General features: G+C 50.4%; 1 protein-coding gene across 6 annotated transcripts in view; it reads right to left on the reverse strand.

Moving 5' to 3' along the window:
• The window catches only part of wake (ankyrin repeat and fibronectin type III domain containing protein wide awake), a 396,065-nt gene that overhangs the window by 70,582 nt on the left and 302,049 nt on the right, over window positions 1-23,434 (reverse strand). The window contains exon 1 of one of the 6 annotated variants that reach the window (XM_075702293.1): window positions 9,446-11,881. The exons of the other annotated variants lie outside the window; for them this stretch is intronic. Coding sequence (XP_075558408.1) covers window positions 9,446-9,866 — 421 coding nt within the window. The 5' untranslated portion in view covers window positions 9,867-11,881. Of the gene's footprint in view, window positions 1-9,445; window positions 11,882-23,434 lie in introns of those variants that run through there. 6 annotated transcript variants of the gene reach the window in all.

Here is a 23,434-nt window from a genome sequence, read left to right on the forward strand (position 1 = left end):
ATACTGGAGAGGAAAATCCCGACGCGGGAAAGTTAGAAGAGCTATCTACTGATTTGCTCATCGCGCCTACGTCAGACGGACTTGATAGGTTGCTAAAAGTCAGCCGGACGGCTTTGATAGCCGAGCAAAAAAAGGATGGCAGCCTGGAAAACGTGCGCTGCAATGTCAAAGAAGGTATCGCCAGGAAAACTGCGCGTTTTGTGGAAAGAGGTGGAGTCCTGTACCGGAAGTATCTAGACCGCCGAGGAGTGGAGTTCGATCAGCTGGTCGTGCCTCAATGCTATCGTCAGGATCTGTTGCGCTTGTCACATGGGGGTTCGTGGTCCGGACACCTAGGAGTTAAGAAAACTAAGGACCGTCTCTTGCAAGAGTACTATTGGCCAGGGTGTTTTCGGGACGCAGACCATTTCGTGAGGACATGTGACACTTGTCAGCGGGTGGGCAAACCAGGGGACAAATCGAGGGCGCCGTTGAAATTGGTACCTATCATTACGGAGCCTTTTAGACGGCTCGTTATTGATACAGTGGGACCTCTGCCGGTAACAGCCACGGGGTACAGACACATTTTGACTGTGATCTGCCCAGCGACAAAGTTCCCTGAAGCAGTGCCGCTTAAAGAACTCAGCTCAGTTGAGATAGTTAATGCACTACTGTCCATATTTGCGCGAGTTGGTTTTCCTGCAGAAATTCAATCAGATCAGGGCACCGTGTTTACTAGCGCTTTGACGACAACTTTTCTCGAAAGGTGTGGGGTAAAGCTGCTACACAGCTCAGTGTACCACCCACAGTCGAATTCCGTTGAGAAGCTCCACTCCGTCATGAAGCGCGTGTTGAGAGCCTTGTGTTTTGAACATCAAACTGACTGGGAGCTGTGTCTGCCTGGGGTGATGTTTGCTTTAAGGACCGCGCCGCATGCGGCTACGGGGTTTTCGCCAGCTGAACTGGTGTACGGTCGCTCGCTTCGATCTCCGCTTCGCATGCTTCGAGAATCATGGGAAGGTAGGGGCGACGACCCAGTCGTGGTGGAGTACGTGCTTAAGCTCCTCGAACGCTTAAGAAGGGCACAGGAGTTGTCAGGTGAAGCAATGGCAAAGGCCCAGCAGAGGGCCAAGGTTTATTATGATCGGACAGCCAGGGCCCGTCGTTTTGAGGTTGGCGATGAGGTCATGATATTGCGCACATCGCTAAACAACAAACTAGACGTGCAGTGGGAGGGCCCAGCGCGAATTGTTCAGAAACTGTCGGACGTTAACTACGTGGTAAGTCTGCCAGGAAAGCGGAAAGCACAGCAAGTTTACCACTGTAATCTGCTCAAACCTTATAGACAAAGGGAAGCAGTGGTGTGCATGATGGTAAACGTTCCTGAAGAGCTTCCGGTCGAGCTTCCGGGACTAGGCTCAGTGACGAACAGGGAAGACACCGGTCAAGTCATTAGTGACCTTATCAGTAAAGCACCGCTGTCGCCTGAGCAGAAAACCGAACTACACCAGCTATTACAAGAGTTTCAAGGTCTGTTCTCTGAGAGGCCTGGTAGGACTTCTGTACTTACTCATGATATAGAACTTACCTCCACAGAGCCAGTACGATCCAAGGCGTATCGGGTGTCACCCCGCCAGAGCGATATTATGGAGGCTGAGGTAAAGAAAATGCTACAGCTCGGTGTTATTGAGGCAGGTGAGAGTGATTATACCTCCCCTTTGATTTTAGTTGAGGTACCGGGCAAGGAACCTCGTCCTTGCGTCGACTACCGCAGGCTTAATTCCATCACTAAGGATCAAATTTATCCGATCCCTAACATCGAGGAGCGCCTTGAGAAAGTTAGTAGCGCTCAGTTTATTTCCACCCTAGATCTTGTCAGGGGTTATTGGCAGGTTCCACTTACAGAAGAGGCTAGTAGGTATGCGGCGTTCATTTCACCAATGGGAACATTCCGTCCTAAAGTGTTGAGTTTTGGTTTGAAGAACGCGCCATACTGTTTTTCAAGTCTCATGGATAAAGTGTTGCGGGGACAGCAAGAATTCGCTTTACCGTATCTAGACGACGTAGCGATATTCTCCGCATCCTGGTCTGAGCATATGACACACTTGCGGGCAGTGCTAACCCGCCTGCGCGAAGCAGGCTTGACAGTCAAGGCTCCTAAGTGCCAGTTAGCACAGGCCGAGGTTGTCTACCTCGGTCACGTGATTGGTCAGGGTCGTCGCCGCCCCTCTGAAATAAAAGTGGCCGCTGTGCGAGACTTTCCGCAACCGCGCACCAAGACCGATATTCGGTCGTTCTTGGGTGTCGCCGGCTACTATCAGAGGTACATCCCTAGGTACTCTGATATCGCGGCTCCCCTGACGGATGCTCTAAGAAAGACAGAGCCTCAAACAGTCGTCTGGGACGAGACAAAGGAAAGAGCTTTTAGCGCCCTAAAGAGTGCCCTAACAAGCCAGCCTGTGCTACGATCGCCAGACTATACAAAGGGGTTCATTGTTCAGTGCGATGCTAGTGAGCGAGGCATGGGCGTTGTACTGTGCCAACGGGAAAATGGAGAAGTAGAACACCCCGTCCTGTATGCTAGTCGTAAGCTGACCAGTCGTGAGCAGGCGTATAGCGCCACCGAGAAAGAGTGTGCATGTCTCGTGTGGGCCGTTCAGAAATTGTCATGCTATCTAGCCGGCTCGAGGTTTATCATTGAGACAGATCACTGCCCTCTCCAATGGCTGCAGACCATCTCTCCCAAAAATGGCCGCCTCCTGCGCTGGAGCCTCGCTTTACAACAATATTCCTTTGAGGTGCGTTACAAAAAGGGGAGTCTCAACGGTAACGCCGATGGCTTAAGTCGAGGCCCCTAACGTAGGAATCAGCCTCAAAATTGTTTGTTACTGATGTTTTTCTTCCTGAGGCAGGATTTTTTTTTAACATATTGCTTTTGTTTAGTGTTTCAAAGTGATGATATGCTTTCTAGTGCAATTTTTCAATTTGTGGACGCGTTCTGAGTGATGCTAGACTACTGTAAGGAACTAGGCAGTGGTATAAAAAGGGGAAAGAGCCTGGCAGGGCTTAGTGAGGGTTGTGCCGTGCTTGCTGACTGAGCGGTTGAGTTTTCAGCGTAGTTCTAACGCTTGCCGGGAACGAGAACAAAAATGTGAACTCTCCCGAAGTCACTTTGCAGTGTCCCGTGCGAACCTGAACGAGAGAACGAGGCCTTCTCTGTGCGCTGCGCTCAAGAAACGTCAAGGGACGCCCGACTTCGGTTATGAGCATCATCGAGCGACATCCCTCCGGACAGCGGATGCAGTCCCCTGTCCATCGGGATCTCCTTTCCCCGGCGGGGCGGTCTGTTGCGTTTCGCCTGCGACACGTGGTTTTGCCGGCGCGACGGCGGCGGGGCGGCGGACATGTTGGCCCGATCGTCGTCACCGCAACACTCATCGCCAGGTGTTTCCAGGCGCGTCTGCGGCGATGCGACCGCCTAGGGATTTCGTTCCAGTCATTGTGCCCGAAACAGGCGATGCCAAAGCAGGGATCTCATTCCAGTTATTGGGCCCGAAACAGGCGATGCCAAAGCAGGGATCTCGTTCCAGTCATTGTGCCCGAAACAGGCGATGCCAAAGCAGGGACCATCTTCTCGTTACAGTCATTGTGTCCGACCGGCAGCGCCACGACAGTGTGCTGCGCAGCGCCACGACCAGGTGCTACGAGATCGTGCGCAGCGCCACGACATGGTGCTACGGCGTCGCTACGACAGTGTGCGTCACCATTAGCCCATTGTACATTCACGTGCTCGTCTTTTGAGGGGTTCCTTCTTGCCCTCAACTGCGAGAGTATAAAAACAGCTGCCCCGGACGCCAGAGGAGGGCTCCGATTTCTTCCGTTGAGTGAAGTGCTCTCCCGTCTCTCTACTTCGGTCAAACCTGACCGCCAACTCTTTGCGATGTTAAAATAAACAAGTTGTTTCGTTGTTACCAGTCGACTCATGCTTTGCCGGGACCTTCGGATGCTTGCAGTTGTACCCCAGGCCGCCAGGCCAACGCTACCCTTGGGGCTTGCGACCCAGGTACAACCACGGGCGTCAGCGCCGAGTTCCCAATCGATCGCTCCAGTGTCGCGATCCCAAACAACGCTATTCATCCCGCCGCGGACGCTGGCAGTCTTGATGCCTCGAGATAGCATATATATACGATGCCTTTATTGGCCAGTTTCCTGCTCCCAAATTCACTGCTACGTGACGCCTGCCGTTTCCGGAATGTTACACTCCACGGTGTGAGTCCCAGAACGATGTTTGCTACACCTGCACAAAAATACCCGGAAAAGTGGACGGGAGGGGGGCTGGGGGAGGTATGCAGTACAGGCACCGCCGTAGCTGAAATGGTAGAGCCTCCGACGCGTGAAGCCTAGGTTGCGGGTTCGTTACCAGTCAAGCCGTTCACAGCGACTAAATCGGCAGCAGAACCTCCGATGACAAAAGAGAGAGGGAGAGACAGAGACAAGCGTTTCAGGAACGTGTAAAACGTGATATGCAGTTAACAGATCGACAAGCGCTAACAGCGGTTTAAAATCCCAGCGAACGACGAGATGACTTCCGTATTGGACGACTACAGCGGCAGCGATAAGCCGCAGGGCATATATATATATATATATATATATATATATATATATATATATATATATATGGGCCTCTCCTTAAGCAGATGCGCAGGGAACTCATTTAAATGCAAGGCCGGAACAGCACGCGAGCCAACTATGCCGCGCACAAGTGGTTTCGGCACAGTGCAGTCGGCGGAGGCGCTCCTCTCAAAATCCGGTCACGCGCTCCCCCTCGCGCGCACACGCAGAGCGAGCGAATCCCGCGCGGACAGATGTCACCGTGCGCGCAGCCCACTCCGCGTACAGCGCGCGCTGGTTAAGCGGTTGGTTCCACGCGGAACCGAGGCTGCACATCGAAGCCTCCTCCCCGTTCCCCCCGCATTTATAGCTAGCTAGGCGTCGCGTCGTGAATTCACGATGACCGCAGATTCCTTTTTGTTTTACGTTCGTCCGGGGCGGCGGCGACCGACAGTCGGGCGCCGGAGGCGACTTGCACATCGCGCTACTCCGAGGGTTAAAAAAAAAAATGGTGTTTGAATACTAAGATAAGCGAGCATATACCGATCGGCTCGCCAGTGCTGTCAGCAGCGTGAGAGCAACCGGGACACAAAAGAAGAACGCAAAAAAAAAAAATAAGAAAGCTTAGGAGCTGGGAAAGAAGAGGACACTGAATTCGAATAACGGCACATTCCAGAGCACCCTTTCTTTAGCTTTTTTCTATTCTCGCTTCGCGCTTTTCTCTTTCTTTCTTTGTTGCGAAGGTATTCTCGTTTTCCCGAGTCGCATCCTCCTGGTTTTGCTCGCCGTAGCCTCGGGCGGCGGGAAGAATGCGCTGAATGTGAAGAGGAAAAACCCATCGGCCGGCGACTTAATCGCGCGCGTCATCGGCCCCCAGTAATACAACGGGCCAGAAATTCCGGAATGCGATGTGCACCCAGATCGTTGTCTTGCTGGTCATGCATGTAAGTGCATGCCAGAGGATAGATGAGCGAGATAAGCGGGGCACGCCCCACCTCGTTCCCCCTTCCCCGGCTCCGATGTAATAAGGCCTGGGAGCTATCGAGTAGGGACGACGACGAAGATAAGAAGAGCGGAAGGAATCACCCCCGTCATTGCGTACCTCACTCTGTACATAAAGAAATACGACAGAAATACGACAGAAATCGTGGCAAGATGAGACGAAGCACGATAATATGGAACGAGGTATCATGTTGTATATGATAACAGACTTTAGGGTGATCGACAATACGAGTACGGGCATTATACGCTGCAGTTCATATGTGAAGGGGCCAGACGGCAGGAGACGTATACATAATTGAGCCCTCTGTTAAACAGAACGCCTAATTAGCATTAAGCCATCGATTGCAGCGAGATATGCGCTGAAGGGCTGCGGATTACTTTTCATAAGCATAAACTTTACCTAATGCACAATATCGGCCACGTTTCCTCGGTACAGTCGAAGCAATAATGCAATTAAAATGCATTTATTGTCGCTTGGCTGTTCCCCTCGAGCAGAGTGAACCACATCTGTATCCTTATAGTCATGAGGTAACGAAATACGCAGATATATAATAGCAAAAGAAGTGTAAAACTAGCGATGCCGTGAATGGGAAACCGCACCCTTTTTTTTTCATTTATTTATGGAAGCAGGGCGAGCTCGTGAGAAACTTCGCCATGTGCGCGCGCCGCGAAATTCTTTTCGTTTGATCGTTCGTGCACAGGCGTCATTACGTCTCTGCCGACAGGCATGGCACACAACGCTAGCAAAAGCGCGAGCTTGAAGAACGTTGTAGAGTCGAGGACGATTCAGCACGGGGGCAACGCAATCGAGTGCGAACAGCGCGTGCTCGTAGTTGGGGAGACGCATTAGCTTTTCGTTTTAATGCGCGGAACATGCGCGTGTACGAAACGACCAAAGAAGATGCTTCGCAGAGCGAGTTGACATCCCACTATTGAGGTAAGCAGCCCTAAAAAAAAAAAAAAATGCTTCATGCGAAGGAAAGAAAGACGGACACATCTCTGAAAAAGTATATGGTACGGCAAGAAAAATTACATTCTGGGGTTTTTGAAGTGCCCGAACAACGATCTCGTTATGAGGCACACCTTAGTGGGGGACTCCGGAATAATTTTGACCACCCGGAGTTTTTTAACGCGGACCTAAATATATATAGGAACACGGATGGGTTTAGCATTTCGCTGCTATCGAAACGCGACTGCCCTGGCCAGATCGAACCCACTAACTCGAGCTTAGCAGGGTCACGCCGTAGCCACTATAGGCTACGATGGCAGATGGCCCGCCAAGAAGCTTTCCTGTCTTGTAGCGTTCTCATTCTTTTTCGCGCTGCTTGCCTCAAGCAAAAATAAATAATTAAACAAATATATAGGATGACATTTTCTGATAGTCAAATTGAAATACAATGGTTCAATGTGTATACGCTCGTTGCCCAAAATAGCACGCCGACATTTAGAGGTACAACTTTGGCTCCCGTGACCCTTCGAGGCTTTCAGCGAAGAAGTTTGCACGCAAAGTGGCAACCATTGTATATCGTCGCGCGCTTTCTGGCATTTTTTGCGCTGCAGGTTGAATTTCGACATCGCACGCGTAGTTGCCGGAGTAGGCACGTCAACGCGGCTCTGTACTTCTCAGTTATTGCTCTGTGGGATGCCTAAAACGCGCTTTACCGACTAAGTTTCTGAGGACTTGGTTAAGTTAGGTAAGACTTGCTTGGTTAAGTAGATTTGTGCGGTCCATTGAGTGTTCTCCCAGAAAATCTGTAATTGTTTGTTTGTGTTGTCAACTGCTCACATTGAAACTATTTCACGTCTCGTCACTCTAATCAGTCGCTTTCGTAATGCGCCGCTCAAGATGTATTGTATTAAAAAGAGAACAAAGAAACTGCAACCGAAATTAATTTTAAAACCCGACATTCCGGAGCGAAAGCAGCTCCTTCAGGAGTGAAATGGCGTGAGGCGTAGCAATCCTTACAGGTGTTTTTTTTTTTTAGTTCTTTTGACAGGCGCGCAGAGACTTTTCGCAGCCCTCGGGAGTGCACGGCGGGAAGGGACAGATGTTCCCAACCGGGGAGATACCTGCCTGAATGTTCACGTTTAGGATCTCAGGCCCTCCGCATATGCGTGCCCGAGCTCACCGCGGCTTTCCTCCCCCTCCACTCCGTCTAACTCATCTTTCTATTCCCTCTCTCCCGTCCCCCAGAGCAGGTAGCCAACCAGACGCACTTCTGGTCGACATCCCTACTTTCTCTCTTTACTTCTTCCTACGCCTCTTGGAACTTCTTACTCGATCAGTCGTAGCAAGTGGGGGCAAGCTCGAACTGCTCGCCTAGCTTTCTTTCTTTTCTTTAAATGCATAAGCGTTTATACGCTTGCCAAACGAGGAAACTGTTCGTCCTTCCGTCCGTCCCGTAAGACGACCGCTTTCAAGATGGCGCCCTTAGCAGAGAACGAATTCCCCTTCCTGCTGCCTCTCGCTTCAACGCCAACGAACTAGTGAGACCAAAGCGCTCACGGAGCTCTCAGCACACGCCGCACGCTGCCGCTTTCGCAGACCGCTTTGAACATACGGGCCCGTGAGTCTCTCTTCAACGAAAACTAAGCGGCGAGAACACAGCGCACGAAGCTATCAGCTGTCGGCACTCTTCGTCGGCATCACAGATCGCTTTCAAGGCACGGTGCGCGCGGCGGCGCCCCCGACCGTGTTCGTTTGGTCACGATTCATAACTGTTCGACGCGGATGGATAAGGCGCTAAACAGTGATTAACGATTATAATGATCGGAACGACATCAGCGAACCTGGCGCCGCCAGCTTCAGTAGTTTACTTGCGCCATCAATGCTCCTTGCGGCGCCCCGTGCGCATTAGTTCGTGTCGCCGCAGCGCTGTCGTTTGTACTCGCCGGCTGACGTTTCATAACGTTTTTAATGACACTTGGCTGCGTAGAGATGAGCAAGTGGAACAATGCTTGCGCATAGTTAGACAACTCCCAGAGGAGTTTCTGCGTGATTTTTACCTCTCTATCTCTTTCTTTCGAAACCTTTTGATCAACGACGATTGCGTTGCACCGCAACAATTAGATTTAAAAAGATGAACTAAAAATAAAAAGAAATAGCAGACCGAGAGAAACAGGTATTCAAGAAGCTTGAACACTATTGCTAATTTACTCGAGATTGAGAAATCTATACCGCAACGTGTTCAGTGAAACACTGATTACGTATGTGGCATAAATCGCTCTTGCAAATTTGTGTAGCTCTGCACGGGGCGTGTAGGAGTTATGTCCTTAACTCGCGAAGGCGATATGGTCCCGCAGGTTCACGATGAATGGCGGTTCATGTCAATCGAGCCGAAAAGTCAGAAAGTTAAACCAAACGTCATATGACGCCTTTAGTAACGCCTACGTAAACCAGAAATATTCGTGATAGATACCACATTATTGTAGCGGCACTGACCGACTTGTCACCGCATTTTTTAACAGAACGTCCCACCACATCCGTATTATCGATGCCAGCGTAACGAAGTCCAAAGTGCATGAAAAATGATCGTTAACAAAGTTCTCCCATTACTTCCGCATTTAGCCACTGCCGGACTGAAACAATGCTCGGCCATGCCCGAACACACATGGCCTCCAAATGCAACCTAATTTCCTAATCTCGTTGTTCCGTCTATGACGCGCGCCACACAACCACACATTGCCCAAACCTCCGCATGCATTCTATTAGCTCAAGAGACCGCAAGTCCCCTGTTCCAAGCGTAGACCTTGTTAAACATATTTCTCCCACTGTCAACAGCGGTATAGTCGACTTGCGTTCGTCGCCTAATGCACCCCGAACGCCAGTCGCAAGCGTAAACTGTCAACTCACGGTAAGGGGGCGATGGCTGCTCGTCCAGTTCGTCGTCGGTGGATCCGAGAGAGTGGTCGCTGGACCCGTTGACCAGGCCGTTGCCATTAGACACACGTTTGGCCGGCGAGAGTGACTTGGCCCTGTGGCCGGGCGCGTAGCTAAACGCCGAGCCGTGCCACGGTTCGGGCTCGGGGCTCTCGCTCCCCGACAGACGCGGCTCGGGCGTCAGGCTTCGGCAGAAGGCCTTGCCCCTGCGGACCACCTTGTTGAGCACGACGACCGAGGCCTCGGATCCGCGCCGGGCCCAGCGCGACGCTCGCTTGGACGCCTGCGTCGGGGCGTCCACTATGATTCGCACGGGACCCTTGCCCACGGGCCACAGCGGGTAGGAGACGCAAGGTGGGCCGGACTTGCGACGCTTGAACGCTTTGTCCATCATGGTGGCGGTGGGATGGTGGTATCCGATCCTTCAAAATGCGAGGATTTCTCTTGGAAGCTGCACGCAGCTTTCTGTGCGTTTGCGAGTGGTAGAGCAGCCTTTCGAGAAAGCTTAATTGAGAATGAGGGTTGCTCTTTTCATGCGCGATTAAAGTAACAGAATGTAGTTGACGCCTCTTGCAGGATTCCGGTCGTTTTCACACGTGCACATCCTATGAGGGCATTCAGAAGACGTCTTTCTAGCAATTTCGCGTACGCGAGTGGTAGTTCTAAACTAAACAACACGAGCACGGGGGCAGTGCTTGGAGAAGGTATCACAGGTTACTTTGGTAGCACACTCGCGTTAGTTATTTGGCCCATTAGTTATTTGGCACCGTTGTTCGAGTCCAGCTCGGTATGACATCGTTTGACGTTTTGCAAGATCTCTGCAGTGACTCCCCTTTGTGCCACAGAGGGAGGTTACCTGCTCAGAAATGGCGGGTTCGTAGTCTAGCGAACTCTTCCAGAATCATAGATGTCAACATAATCGAAAACTCTAAGCTGCAGAGAATATGGCGAGCGAAGAGATATGTCTTTGGTGACGAGGCAAGAAAAACAGACTCTGAATAAATAACCAAGAGCGGTGACGTTAAACGGCTCCCACACTCACGCGTTAACGTACACCCTGAGCGTTGCATCCACAGCCCGACACCCGTGCGACGCGAATAAGACATAACAAATATAACGAAGTGTCAGCATTCAGTAAAATGTTCTCGGCCCAAGGGACGTGCCGGCGACATGTCCAGACGTACCATCAGTTGTCACCTGGAGTAGAGACGCACGAGACAGCATGAATGATTCACAGCGCTTGAGGTAGTAAATGGCGTGTTCGAACACATCTTGAAGCAGGTCTTGAATCCGACCCCTCTGTGAAGTGAACCTTTCGCGTAATCCACACGGCGACACGCGGTCTTGGCAGTATTACGGGAGCCTGGCACTACAAATTCGACACCGCGATGTAATCTTTGAACATCCAGGACAACGTGTAGGCGGGAATCGACGCAGCATCCGCGGTCGAGTGAATTGTACAGTGGGCCGGGAATGCAAGTGCAGTGGCTCGCTTAGGCTCCTGCGTGCTTGCGAGTCTGCTCGAGACGACGACTTCGTCGAGAAGCAACCGACGGCGAAGCAGCAGAAGCCCCTCCTCTTTTGGCTGCAGTCAGCGCTCCGCGCCGCATCAATCACGTCATCATGCGAGGGGCGACCTTTCTTCTAGATGTCATCGCGCGTGCACACACACACATACACAAACACGGCAGGGCGCGTAGAAGACACACACTCGCGTCGCCTGCGAGCACTTTCCGAAAAACAGGCACTCGGAAACGAGAACCGCGAAGGCGCGCTGACAACGCTGTCGCCACCGTTGCCGTGGCACAGAATGGCGTAGCGGAACGCTCACCCACACACGCAGACGATAAGTCGCGCACGCTAAACTCGATCTTCCCGCGCAATTTCCTCCTCGTTTCTTCGCTCGCCGGTTGATCTGGACGGGACGGTAGCGGCTGGGCAGCCGGCGAGAAGCACGTTCGCGCGCTGCGACGTACGGCCGCACTTTGAGAACCGGCAGACGTCGAAGCAGAGGCCAGACGGCCGGTGGTCTGGACGGAGCCGGCGAGCAACCTTGTCCTTCGAGGGGGAAAGACTTTCGGAAAGACTTGTCTCCATCTCCGCCGCTTCTCCCCTCTTCCACTCTCGCCTCTTTTCGCGTTTCTCAAAAGACGCACGTTTGCGAAGAGATCCGTCGCCGTGGCGGGGGCCAGGGGGCGAGGGGATGAGTGCCGGGAGGAAGAGGATGAGGAGAAGGTGGCTGCAAAAGACAGCAAACAAACCTCCCTCCTCCGCCGCGTACGGCGGCGGTCGCGACGTGGGGCGAAGCGATGACGCCTTCCACTTGTTCGGCCGCCTTCGGCTGCTGCACGGCCCGGGCCAAGCCGCACCGCCCGGGCGCGATAGCGTCGGGTGCGCGCGAAGACCTTTCCACGCGCACTTTCCGGCCGCCGGCTATAGAGGTGAGAGGCCGCCGCCCCTCTTATCTCTTTAACACTGCTCGCCCGGCAACGCAGAAATGGCAGGAGAACGCGACCTTTCTCCTCCTCTCTCTCTCTCTTTGCTCAAGGGTTGTACCGCCTCCGCCGTCCCGAACGAGGCGGGAAAAAAAAAATGCAGGAAGAGAGAAAGAAAGAAACACGGTGCGGCTGCTCTGCACTGAAGTCTAGTCGTCACGCACGCCACCCACAGCTTCGGGGCGCCGACGCGTTTCGTCGACGCCCTGGCGGTGCCGAACACGCAACGTGGTCCCGCGAGTAACCGCGCTGAGATGTCCGTTCGGAGAGCGCTTTGCGCCGACACCGCACTCTAAGAGGCGTCAAGTCTTGCAGGACCATTCACGAAAGCACATGATGTTAAGCTTGCCGAAGAGATTGTTTCTTTTTTTTTTTTTTTCGTCACTAGCACGGAAAGGGGTGGAACCGCAAAAGCATGTCAGCGGAGTAGCGGTGGCTTCCATTGCTGCGCCAGCTTACTGCCCTGCGTCGAGACACTAGCGCTAACCGCAGGTGCGGGCGATCTTCGAACGCGAGACAGAGTCGAAAATGATATTTCTGAACTTTAAGAAATTGAGATGCCGGCATTTTGAAGCCATTTGGGTTTCAAAAAGAGCAACTTCGCTCTTGTGTTTACTCTTCAACAAGCAAGTTTGTGTGATACCCCAGTGGGTCGAAGTGAGCTCAAGTAGCTTGTATGAATTTTGACGCACGCTCTAAGTGTGCCCATTAATAGTGCAACTACGACTGGTAAAACAGCTCTTGACGGGACACAATTTAGGGTTAGTTTCGTTTTTCTCAGAAGGCTCGCACGCAGTTCCCTCGAAATTTATAGCTGTTTGTTTCACACATCCGCTAGCAGCGCACTACGTATATGCAGGAAATTTCTCAACTCCAAAGCATGCCCCAAGGATGGCAACGTAATACCAGCGCTGATGGTCCGGAAAAAGAGCCGTTGTAAATGAAGCTGCTCTCTCTCTCTCTATTTCTCTCTTTCTGTTTTTGTACGTGCTGAGGGCTATGATATTGCCTTGCTTAGTAACTCAGGGGACCAATTGCAATGCATGCTCACTGACCTGGACAGGCAAAGCAGAAGAGTGGGTCTAAAAATTATTCTGCAGAAAACTAAAGTAATGTTTAACAGCCTCGGAAGAGAACAGCAATTTACAATAGGTAGCGAGGCATTGAAAGTGGTAAGGGAATACACTTACTTAGGGCAGGTAGTGGCGGCGGATCCGGATCATGAGGCGGAAATAATCAGAAGAATAATAATGGGCTGGGGTGCGTTTGGCAGGCATTCTCCGATCATGAACAGCAGGTTGCCATTATCCCTCAAGAGAAAAGTGTATAATAGCTGCGCCTTACCAGTACTCACCTACGGGGCAGAAACCTGGAGGCTTACGAAAAGGGTTCTACTCAAATTGAGGACGACACAACGAGCTAAGGAAAGAACAACGATGGGTGTAACGTTAAGGGATAAGAAAAGAGCAGATTGGATGAGGGAACAAACGCGAGTTAATGACATCTTAGTTGAAATCAAGAAAAAGAAATGGGCATGGGCAGGACATGTAATGAGGAGGGAAGATAGCCGATGGTTATTAAGGGTTACGGACTGGATTCCAAGGGAAGGAAAGCGTAGCAGGGGGCGGCAGAAAGTTAGGTGGGCGGACGAGATTAAGAAGTTTCCAGGGACGACATGGCCACAATTAGTACATGACAGGGGTTGTTGGAGAAGTATGGGAGAGGCCTTTGCCCTGCAGTGGGCGTAACCAGGATGATGATGATGATGATGATGATGGCTTCCAGAGAAAGCTACCAGCTGAAAAAAAGCGAAACGTATGCACGGCTACAAAAATATTTCTTATCACCGCAATCGTTGACAAAATAACTGATCATTATTATTTGAATAAAGTTTGCTTACATGCGTGTGACATCGTATCTTTCTGTACAGTAGACCCTATACCACGTCAGAAAAGATAGAAATGCATAGTATTCATAGACGAAAACGCGATTTCACCTTTCAATGAACGGACTGACTGATTCCTAATTTCATTCACAAATCATTATACCATGTGATTAATGAGTTCGGTATAATATTCTGTAATGAAAGTGGCACACGCGTAGTCTCATTTAATCGCTTTTGCCACGTGGCAATGTTTAGCGATGGATATAAAATTTATTATTATTATTATTATTATTATTATTATTATTATTATTATTATTATTATTATTATTATTATTATTATTATTATTATTATTATTATTATTATTATTATTATTATTATTATTTCTGGGGCTCAACATTCCAAAGCGACGTTTGGGTTATCAAAGACACCTCAGTGGAGCACTCCGTATTCATTGTGACCATCTGTGCATTTTGAGTGTGCACTCCATGCAGATCACACGAAGCGTTTCCGTACGCCCTCGCAATCGGAACGCGGCCGCCGTCGTCGCGTATCGAACCCGCGACCTCGTGCTCAGCGGCGGAACACCGTAAGCAGCTGCTGAACCCTCCAACGAACGGATCCACAGCTAACTCGATAAACAGATGGCAGGCTGTAATCTCCCCTTCACAGCTTCCTCGTATGGTATACGCCTGGTAGCGACACAGGCACGCATGTATACGTGTTTCTCATTGGCTTAATCGAAAGTGACTCGGTGGGGACGCCCGAGGTCGAAGACCGCCTCCGGAGTGTCATTTCCGGACAAGCGAGAGGCCTCGAGTAGCTCGAAAACCCTCCGCTTGGATTAATTCCGCCTCAATTAGCGCTCTCTGAGTGATCCGGTCTCCCCGGCCAAAGAAAGAGACGGGGTCCCGCACAGCTGTGACCTCCTTCGCATGGCTTTACGTCTTGTTTTTCGTTGTCAGCAGCGGCAGGGCTTAACATCGGAGCAAGGCCGACACTGCCTACTCCTCGCTGCTGGCAACCATGCGCTCACGCTCCCCCCGTCGACAAACTCGTCACGCAATGATGCAAAATTAGCGGGGCAGACCAAGGGATTTTAATGCAATAGTAGCTGAAAGCTCGAAACTCGGTTTTCTGTGTCCATCCACCCGCCCTTTTTGTTACGCCATCGTCGTCATAACGCCGTCACCGTAGTCATGACTTTGCTCAACTTCAGTCTTAACATATGGCGAAAAAAAAAAAAAGAATTGGTCTCCAATCAACGCTGTGAAGGTGGCTGTGCAGCGAAGCTGCAAATGACAACTAGAACGATAACCCATTGCCACGTAGCTTGAAATTATTCACGTAGGGACATTCACGTGCACTTTACCGAATTATTAGCCTAGGTCGTTTTAAACTCGCCGTGGTTGCTTAGTGGCTATAGTGCTGGGCTGCTAAGGACTAAGTCGCGGGATCGAATCCGGGCCACAGCGGCCGCATTTCGATGAGGGCGAAATGCGAAAACATCCGTGTCCTTAGATTCAGGTGCACGTTAAAAAAACCCAGGTGGTCCATATTTCCAGAGTACCCCACTACCGCGTGCCTTATAATGAGATCGTGGTTTTGGCACGTAAAAATCCCATAATTAAATTTAATTAAGTCGTTTTAACGGCCTGCGACTTGGTTTGCGCCACTACTTCATGCTGTTACAAAGAATAGAGCAGACAGAAGAGAAATGCACTTACTCCCGCTTTCGCAACGCCTCACACATATGCTGCTCTTCAGGAGTCCTTAGTAAATGTGGCCTTCCCATAGCACTGTCACAAGACAACTGCATTGCTAGGCGGGTTCTCCTTTAACATACGAAAGTGTCGTTACGTCACTCGCTGTTTTGTATGCTACAGTTACCGCTTCCAGGAAACTGCAGCTTATACGAGCGCAATCTTTACCAGGAAACGCTTCCGGCGAACGCTGTGCGCGAAGGCGAGCTTTCTAGTTTTCTTTTTCCGCACGGTCGGCGCCGCCACTGCCGCGGATGCGCGGAGGCGAGCGCCATCTGCTGGTGCTGCAAGGAACCCAGCGGCGCACGCGGAGCGCACCTCCCGAGTGTTTGCCTACGGAGACGACAAACCCACCGGGAGGTAGAACTATAGACATTTGCTGTAAAAAGGAGAAACCTGTCGAAGGATGACCAAAGTTAATCGGTTAGGTTCCCGGCAAGCCTGCTGAGGTATGCAGATAAGGACACTTCTCGGTTAGTTCTATTGGTTAAAGCTTCCAGGCGCGTCGGTACTCTGACGCTGCACCAGCTGCGCGATCGGCCCGCCATTAAGAACCCTCGCACACATCACATCGCACACATCGCACACTATATCATCATGATCGGCCCACCAAGTCATCAACTTTGACTACACTATCTCCATGATCGGCTTAGTTTACGCGATCAAACAGCTGTCTACGAGAGAAGGGAAAAGGGTGCAATAAATGCTCGCTGAAAAAGAAAAGCAATATGTAGCTCACCCCCACCCTGCAGGGGATCGACCTCATGCCTCGGCGGCAACACTGCAGCTGGGTGCCGGATGCGTGAACCACTGCGCTCCTTTCCTTTCTTCTTTTTTTTTATCCTATACTTCGAGTTATCGTGCAACATTTGCGTGCACTTGGCAATGTTTGCAGCTTTATGTCATCACGTAGACTTTGAAAGAGATGGCGTCGTCGCCTGCACTTCGGGGCCGACCGCAGGCAATAGACGAAGTTGTTGCCATCGCAAAGAATAGAAGTTCTCCTTGAGAAGATGATGGTGTGCGCTGTAGTACCGCTCGCCCGCTGTCGCAGTAAATGAACTGGCACTCAGAGGGTTTGCTTAAGTCTGACGGTATTTTTTTTTTCTTCTTCTTCTAGCGCTTCTGGGCGAAAGGAAACGGACCCAACGTGTCTTCTGGCATTGGAACATGATTAAGGAGCTGCTATTCTTGTAGTGAACATGTTAGACCTCCCGCGTTTAGCACGCAGCGGCGATGCCGCATCTACAAGTGTCATCAATGTGAAGGCCGTATGGTGATACATTGCCCGACCTTCAGCATGTTCCAAGTTCACGGTCGTTCAACGTATACATATAGCAACGTGCGTAGCGCGGGAGCCTGTACCGCACTCTAATTTCCCAGAATGCACCCCCTCCCACCCCCCACCCACCACTACCCCCTAGATACCACTACTTACCCACCTTCCTTCATGAATCCTGCCTAGGTCTACTTATATGTACATATCTCTACGCGCGACAGTCTGAAGTCAAATCTTGCCACTTCTTGGCCACCACAGTCACGGGAGTGTTTCTATATCTGGCAGAGCATCTCGAGTCGGTTCGCTGAAACGATTCCGCTGAACCAATTTCTCTTCGAGCGCGACAGCTTTGTCGACGGTGCCGTGTGGTTCACTGACATCTCTCTCATATAGGCTGCAGCCACTTCGACAGCTTCGCAGACGGGCCTACGACACAGTATAGTACAAAGTGAGCAAGTGACGACTGGCACCAAGGCACATGTTTGCAGACAGCATGGCGAGTTATAACAGTAAGGCCAGCTGTTATGCACCTTGTTTGCGCTCTGGGAAAAATGAAAAGAAAGAAGGAGAACTGGAAAACAGGCGGGTAAAGGACACAGAGAAAACCGGTCAGCTAAAAGAGTAGCTGCGGAGTTACATAAGTGAACTGGCATGCGTTCCGTGCCAGCGCAGCCTCGTTCAGTGATTGCACATTCTGGCATACGCTTAATCTTATTCCGCATTCGAATTCCACTCAGTAACAAGAAATTCTTTTCCAGATACGTTCCACTTTGTCCGCGGTACCTATTCGGAACGAGATTAAGAGTGCATGCTGAACTTCACACAGAAACAAGCAGAAAAGAGCAGCAGAGATGGCGCGGAATCGAGAGAGCGCAAACCTGAAGTGTGTTCCAAGAACAAAAGTTTCATATAACCTTGGGGCTCACAAGCATCGGCTATCGGCGCTATCGTTCGATTGCGCTCTCCCAATGCCGTTAACTATACGGAAGGTTGGATCCTGAGTCAAGTGAGAATCCTCTCACTGCTATCAGCGTGAACGAGCCTTGTCATAGACAAACAGATTAGGCTGGCAGATAATGTTACGCCGTTAGTCACTGCTGACAGGCACAGTGGTGAAGCTGCATGGGCTGCAGCTGCCGCTTCGTTAGGCTGACCTTCTACAAGTCAGCCACGGTGACCGAGTGCCTACGGTGTTGTGTTGCTGAGTACGAATTAGCGAGTGCTGAGCTGCTGAGCACGAGGTCGCGGCATCAAATCCCAGCTACGGCGGCTGCATTTCGATGGGGGCGACAACACCCGTGCATTTAGATTTAGGTACACGTTAAAGAACCCCAGGCGGTCCAAATTATCCCGGAGTCCCTCACTACGCGTGCCTCGTAATGAGGTCGCAGTTCTGGCACGTAAAACTCCATAATTCCTAAAATTAACAGTTAGCGAGTTCGATTTCTAACCGCGGAGGCTACATTTCGACGAAGGCGAAGTGCAAAAACGCCCGCGTACTTAGATTTGGGTGCACGCTAAAGATCCCCAGGTGGTCAAAATTAATCCGGAGCCTTCCACTACTGCGTCCCTGGCATCGCACTGTAATGTTTCGCGACGTCAAACTCCCCAATTCACATTTTTTTCACAAGATCGATGTCGTTCGGGTAAGCTGACGTGTTGCATCATAATCGTGCGCGTCACAGCAACCATCGTCACGACCACGCTAGTCGTGAAGACGAATATGAATCGTCGCTAAAAGCATGACGATTCAAGCAGCACAACGCACGTGACGTTGGCGAGCGCGCTAATGCACGACTCGAGATCCGAAAGTGCCCTTGCCTGAGCCGTGAGTGAGTCGTTTACGTTTACCCTCATTTAAGTTTGCCCTACAAAAAAAAAAGAAAAAAAAAGAAAAGAGATCGAGTGATGGATGATGGCCACAGATGCCTGAGGCAAACAGGCGGCCGAGATGTGTTCTGCAAAACTATACAAGCGGGAGATCCATACAGGCAACGTCAGCTTAGAGCTGTGACGTCTGCGACACCGTGAAACAAAAGTAGGCACGCACTGACGTTTGGTGCAAACTTTAAGGCGACGGCGAGCTTCGGAACGTGACGTCATGAGGACGTGGTCGTGCTTCCGTCACTAAGCGAGCGCTATACGGACACCGTATCTGTAGTGTGGCTATCATATATACGAGGTGTCTTTCATTCTCTTGAGACACTTTCGTTCCCTTAGAAGGACGCTAAACACTAGAATGAGATGCATAAGTAAATCATGTTTTGCAACGGGAAAAAAAGAAGTACTCCTTACAGTGAGAGGAGGCTAGTGAGCCGGAAAAGACGCAATTCCAACCTCGCCATGACGTCATAGATTTTAAAGGCGTCTGCACGGGCATAGGTAGTTTTTACCTGTAAAGACGGACAAGATTGCCTCCTATAAAGGAGCTATAGACCAAACTTGGAAAGTTTCAAGGACTTTTACTGAATCAATACGACCAAGAAAAAGAAAAGAAGAAAAGAACTACGCTTAAGTGTGTGACGTCGTATCGACTTGCCGGCTCTGGGATTTCGCAGCAAAAGGAAATAATGGAATAATTAAAACCAAAAAGAAAACAAAAGTCAACCTTAATCTTCTCTCTACTAATCAACCTATTACCGCGTAATTAACGTATATATAGTTTTGAAAAAATACTCTGCCAGTCTGAACTGATTAAGTGCTTCTGTTCATCCCACTTCAGCTCAATAACTGGGACCAGTGATTATGCAGCCCCGATAATTGCTCCGGCACACGTTCAGAAACCCCCCTTGCGACAGTTATAGCTCCCGCGCGATGCTCCTGGAAAGCACCGAAAGATCTCTCGCACCACCTAAGGACTTCTTGCACAACGTTAACAGGATCACCTGCAACGTGAAGTTACAGCCGAGAATCGAGATATAGCGACCTCGCGCAGAACGAGTCACTTGTCACCAGGCTGAGGGAAGGAAGGAAGGAGGTACACGTGCGCGTGCGTGCCTGTGTGAAAGTGCCACGGGGGTGGTGTAGGTGTTCACCCGGAGTTAGCTTTACTTATTCAGGCTGCAACAACACGAGGGTCGATTCTATATATGGGGCGAGAGCTTCATCCCTGCCTCAGAACGACACCGCAAGAAGAAAGAAAGAGAAAGAGCGAAAAAATTGAGCGGGTTTTTCAGGGAGGCTGGTTCCGTGGCTAACTATTAGCGGTTGGCAGGAAAATGATAGCACAAGCTGCACGTAACAGGCTCGTCCCGAGCGCGAGCGACGTATCGACGCGCATCTACGTGAATGCTCATGTGCTCGGGTACACATTATGCGGAGGGTGCATATTGCAGCTCACCGTGCAAGCAAGGCAGGCAGTCTGGTATTTGTTTCCGTTTCTCGCGACGCGCGCGGTGCACCTTTAGAGAGCGGCTGCTGAGTGGGTGCGCACCTTTAAAGCGTGCGCGTTGCTAGCCTGAACACGTAAACCGAACTTCTCAAGCGCAGGCACGACTTGCGCCTCGCAGCAAGGTGCCGATGAAGTTCTGAGAAGTACCAGGAAAAAAAAAAAAAGCTCCTCCGAGTTTGCCAGGCAGCACAAACGTTGGCCCCAGCCAACAAAGAGCTCGTCATGGCTGACGGTTTCGGAAAAGCACAAACGAAATTCCGTTCTCTTCTAAGGCACGAGGCTTTCCCTTCTAAAGATTTACATAAGTAATGCCTACGGCGTTCATGCAGACTGCTTTGATTTCTTATCAACTTTACGTTTAAGCTGTATGAATCACACACGCTGTTCCTAGAAAGAAAAGTCACCAGCAAGCTTCTTCCTATAGGGTTAACTTGCGCTCCATAACTTTGGAACCGCTTGCTTGCATTAATTTGGCAGATAATTGTCGCGGTAGCTTTATCATCAATATCGCTAAGTTTATTATCACATTTTGTGCGGCTGTGAAACAGCGAAATGGGGTAACAGAGGTTTTTTCGAACTCGACCTATCCGCATCAACTAATATAAACAAAACCATTAATACAGAGTCAGAACTACATCGCGCGCACGTAAGCATTCTACAGACGTCATGCCAGACAATCAGCTGCGCATATAATATTTTTCAGCATTAAAATCAGCATCTCTTTCTTTCTACAGACTTGATCGAGAACCTCAATGGCGGTTCCTAAGACTCTCCAAATAAATCTTTATGAAGGTTTCAACTCTTGATGGATTATATGGAATGTTCAGAAGTTTGCGAAGCCTTACATGCTACTGGAGCCTGCGCACGTATGCCACGGGCACCTGCAGCAGTCTCCTGCTTTCTACAGAGTGCAGGTGAGGCGACTGTGAAAACAGGTATGACCTTCCGTGCTTACAAATACACATCAGCACGGGCAAATTTAGCCACGCTGCTGCGCCGAATCAAAAGCTCCGGTTGACCTAAGGAATCAAACAGAAGGAAACAAAACAAAACAAAAAAAAGAAACACGAGGAAAAGACTTGCTGGGGAAGTTTACCTAGAGATCGTAAATCATACAGCCGGGGGTAAAGAGGGAGTGTGCCAGCTCGCGCGTGTGTGACGTGGGAGGACGCCACGTGACCGGTTCGAAAGGGTGCACTAGCTCTGCGGAGTGATTCACGGCCGCAGCGAACATCGGTGTGGCGCCCGCTCTGTTTTCTCTTGCCAAGCTCAACGTACGCGTGAAGTCGATGAAACGAACAGGAAAGAAGAAAAGAAGGAAAGTAGCTCGTAAAAATTCCTCTCTGGTAATTCAGAAGACGACCCTGCCAGCAGTTTGACGGCCCGTTAGGAGATCCGCTTACGTAGCGTAACGTTAGAGTAAGACTGCAGCTACCGCGCGCAGGCTACCCGAATTTACAAGTACAGGCGCTGCACGATCGCGGAGCGTGTCCCACTGGCCTGACGGCGTCGTAATGCCGGCAAAAAGGGGCTTAAGGGTGTCGCGTTTGCCGGTTTATATATTGCGCCGAATGCTAAAGTATCTCGCGGTGCGGGGAATGTACCCATACAGAAGAGAAATAATTTTTTTTCTTCTTCTTCAGGATATTGCAATCGAGCAGGTTTGATTTGACAGCGCGAGCAACGCAATAGAAACCCGTCACTCTTTCATACGCTACCAAGTTACATCATGTGAGTATAATGTGATGTGTTGGCAAGGAAAAAAAAAACAATAAAAATAAAGCCGCTAAACTAAAGTAAAAGCCAGAAAAAATTTTAAGATATAAAGGGGTCTAAGGACTGAATTATCAGCCGGAATTTGTGTCTGCCAACCGTACGCCGACAGAGGGCCCTCTAAAGAACAGTTATTTCCAGCCGCAGCTTTGGTCGCTGCCGGCGGCGACAGGGTCCGAACCAGGCACCTTAAAAAATGCGGCACTCCCGGAGTGCAGCTAGCCTAAGGCCTGCGGTGATGCGAAATTCGGTACATTTCACTACCGCGACGTTCTCTACTCACACAGACCTTCGGAGTGCCTTTTGTGCCGCACAATTCGTGCAATATACAAATTGTGCAATGCTGTCTGTCGTATCGGCACTTGAACTGTCAGCTCTCGAATCGACCGGGCCAGACGGCATATCAGTGAACAACATTGCGCTCACTGCGGTAGGGCGAGCTTGGCTTTCCCGATGGCCTATATACAGTCGCCTGGTATTTACTGGGTTGAAGCATAACGTCCAGGTACAGCAAATCGGCTGAGGGTACATGACCTCTGTTGTCGCTGTTCAGCAGCTTAGAGAGTTGTGACATTAAAAGACGAGCATCATGGTCCAGTGGGGACATTGTTGGAACTACCATACCGAAACAGAGACAACAGGGCTTGCCTTATACAGTTCCTGTGCCTCAGCAAAGCACTGGAGTCTATGATTCTATTGACTTCGGATGCTTCCTTCATAATTAGTGTTCACTCAAGAAAAACGGTGCTCCGCTTTTCGGGAACGACAGACGCGTATGTTTGTAATGCCTGCGTAAGTTCGGCGAAAGCCTTACGTAGCACTGGGTTTATTTAGGTATTGCGGGAGAGTAGCTGCCCGATTGAAGAGTCGCCGTTTGGAAAACTGTTGCCCAGCGACGAGGTAATCGAACGGCGAACACAGTACACGAAGAAGCGGCACCTTACGAGACCATCCGAAACTATAGCAACTAAATATTTGCGGACACTTTGGAGGCTTTAAACATAATTAGGCCGCGCAAGACGCGCGCCAGTGCCGCGTCCCCAAACCGCACTGATAAACTATTGATTATTATTAGCACTACTGTAGATCTGTCACACAGCGGTTATATGAAGGGTAAATCTAGTCTGATGCTTTTTTCTCCTTTTTTTACCTTTTTGTTCTCTCTCTCTCTCTCTTTCATACACGTGATCCAAACAGACTTAGAGCTCCCCACAAAAGTGAAACGCACTCAGTCCCCAGTAACATTTTAAAAACTGAAAAAAAGAAAAGAAGAAACGTAAAGCACGGGAACTTGTTAAGTGCTTGCCCTTGCTCATCCGCCTCCAGGGTCCCGGCGTAAGCGAAAGTTCGCGTATGCGTCCCTTGCAAGAACGACAGC

This window comes from Dermacentor variabilis, chromosome 8, assembly GCF_050947875.1.
Source record: "Dermacentor variabilis isolate Ectoservices chromosome 8, ASM5094787v1, whole genome shotgun sequence".
Classification (NCBI taxonomy): domain Eukaryota; kingdom Metazoa; phylum Arthropoda; class Arachnida; order Ixodida; family Ixodidae; genus Dermacentor; species Dermacentor variabilis.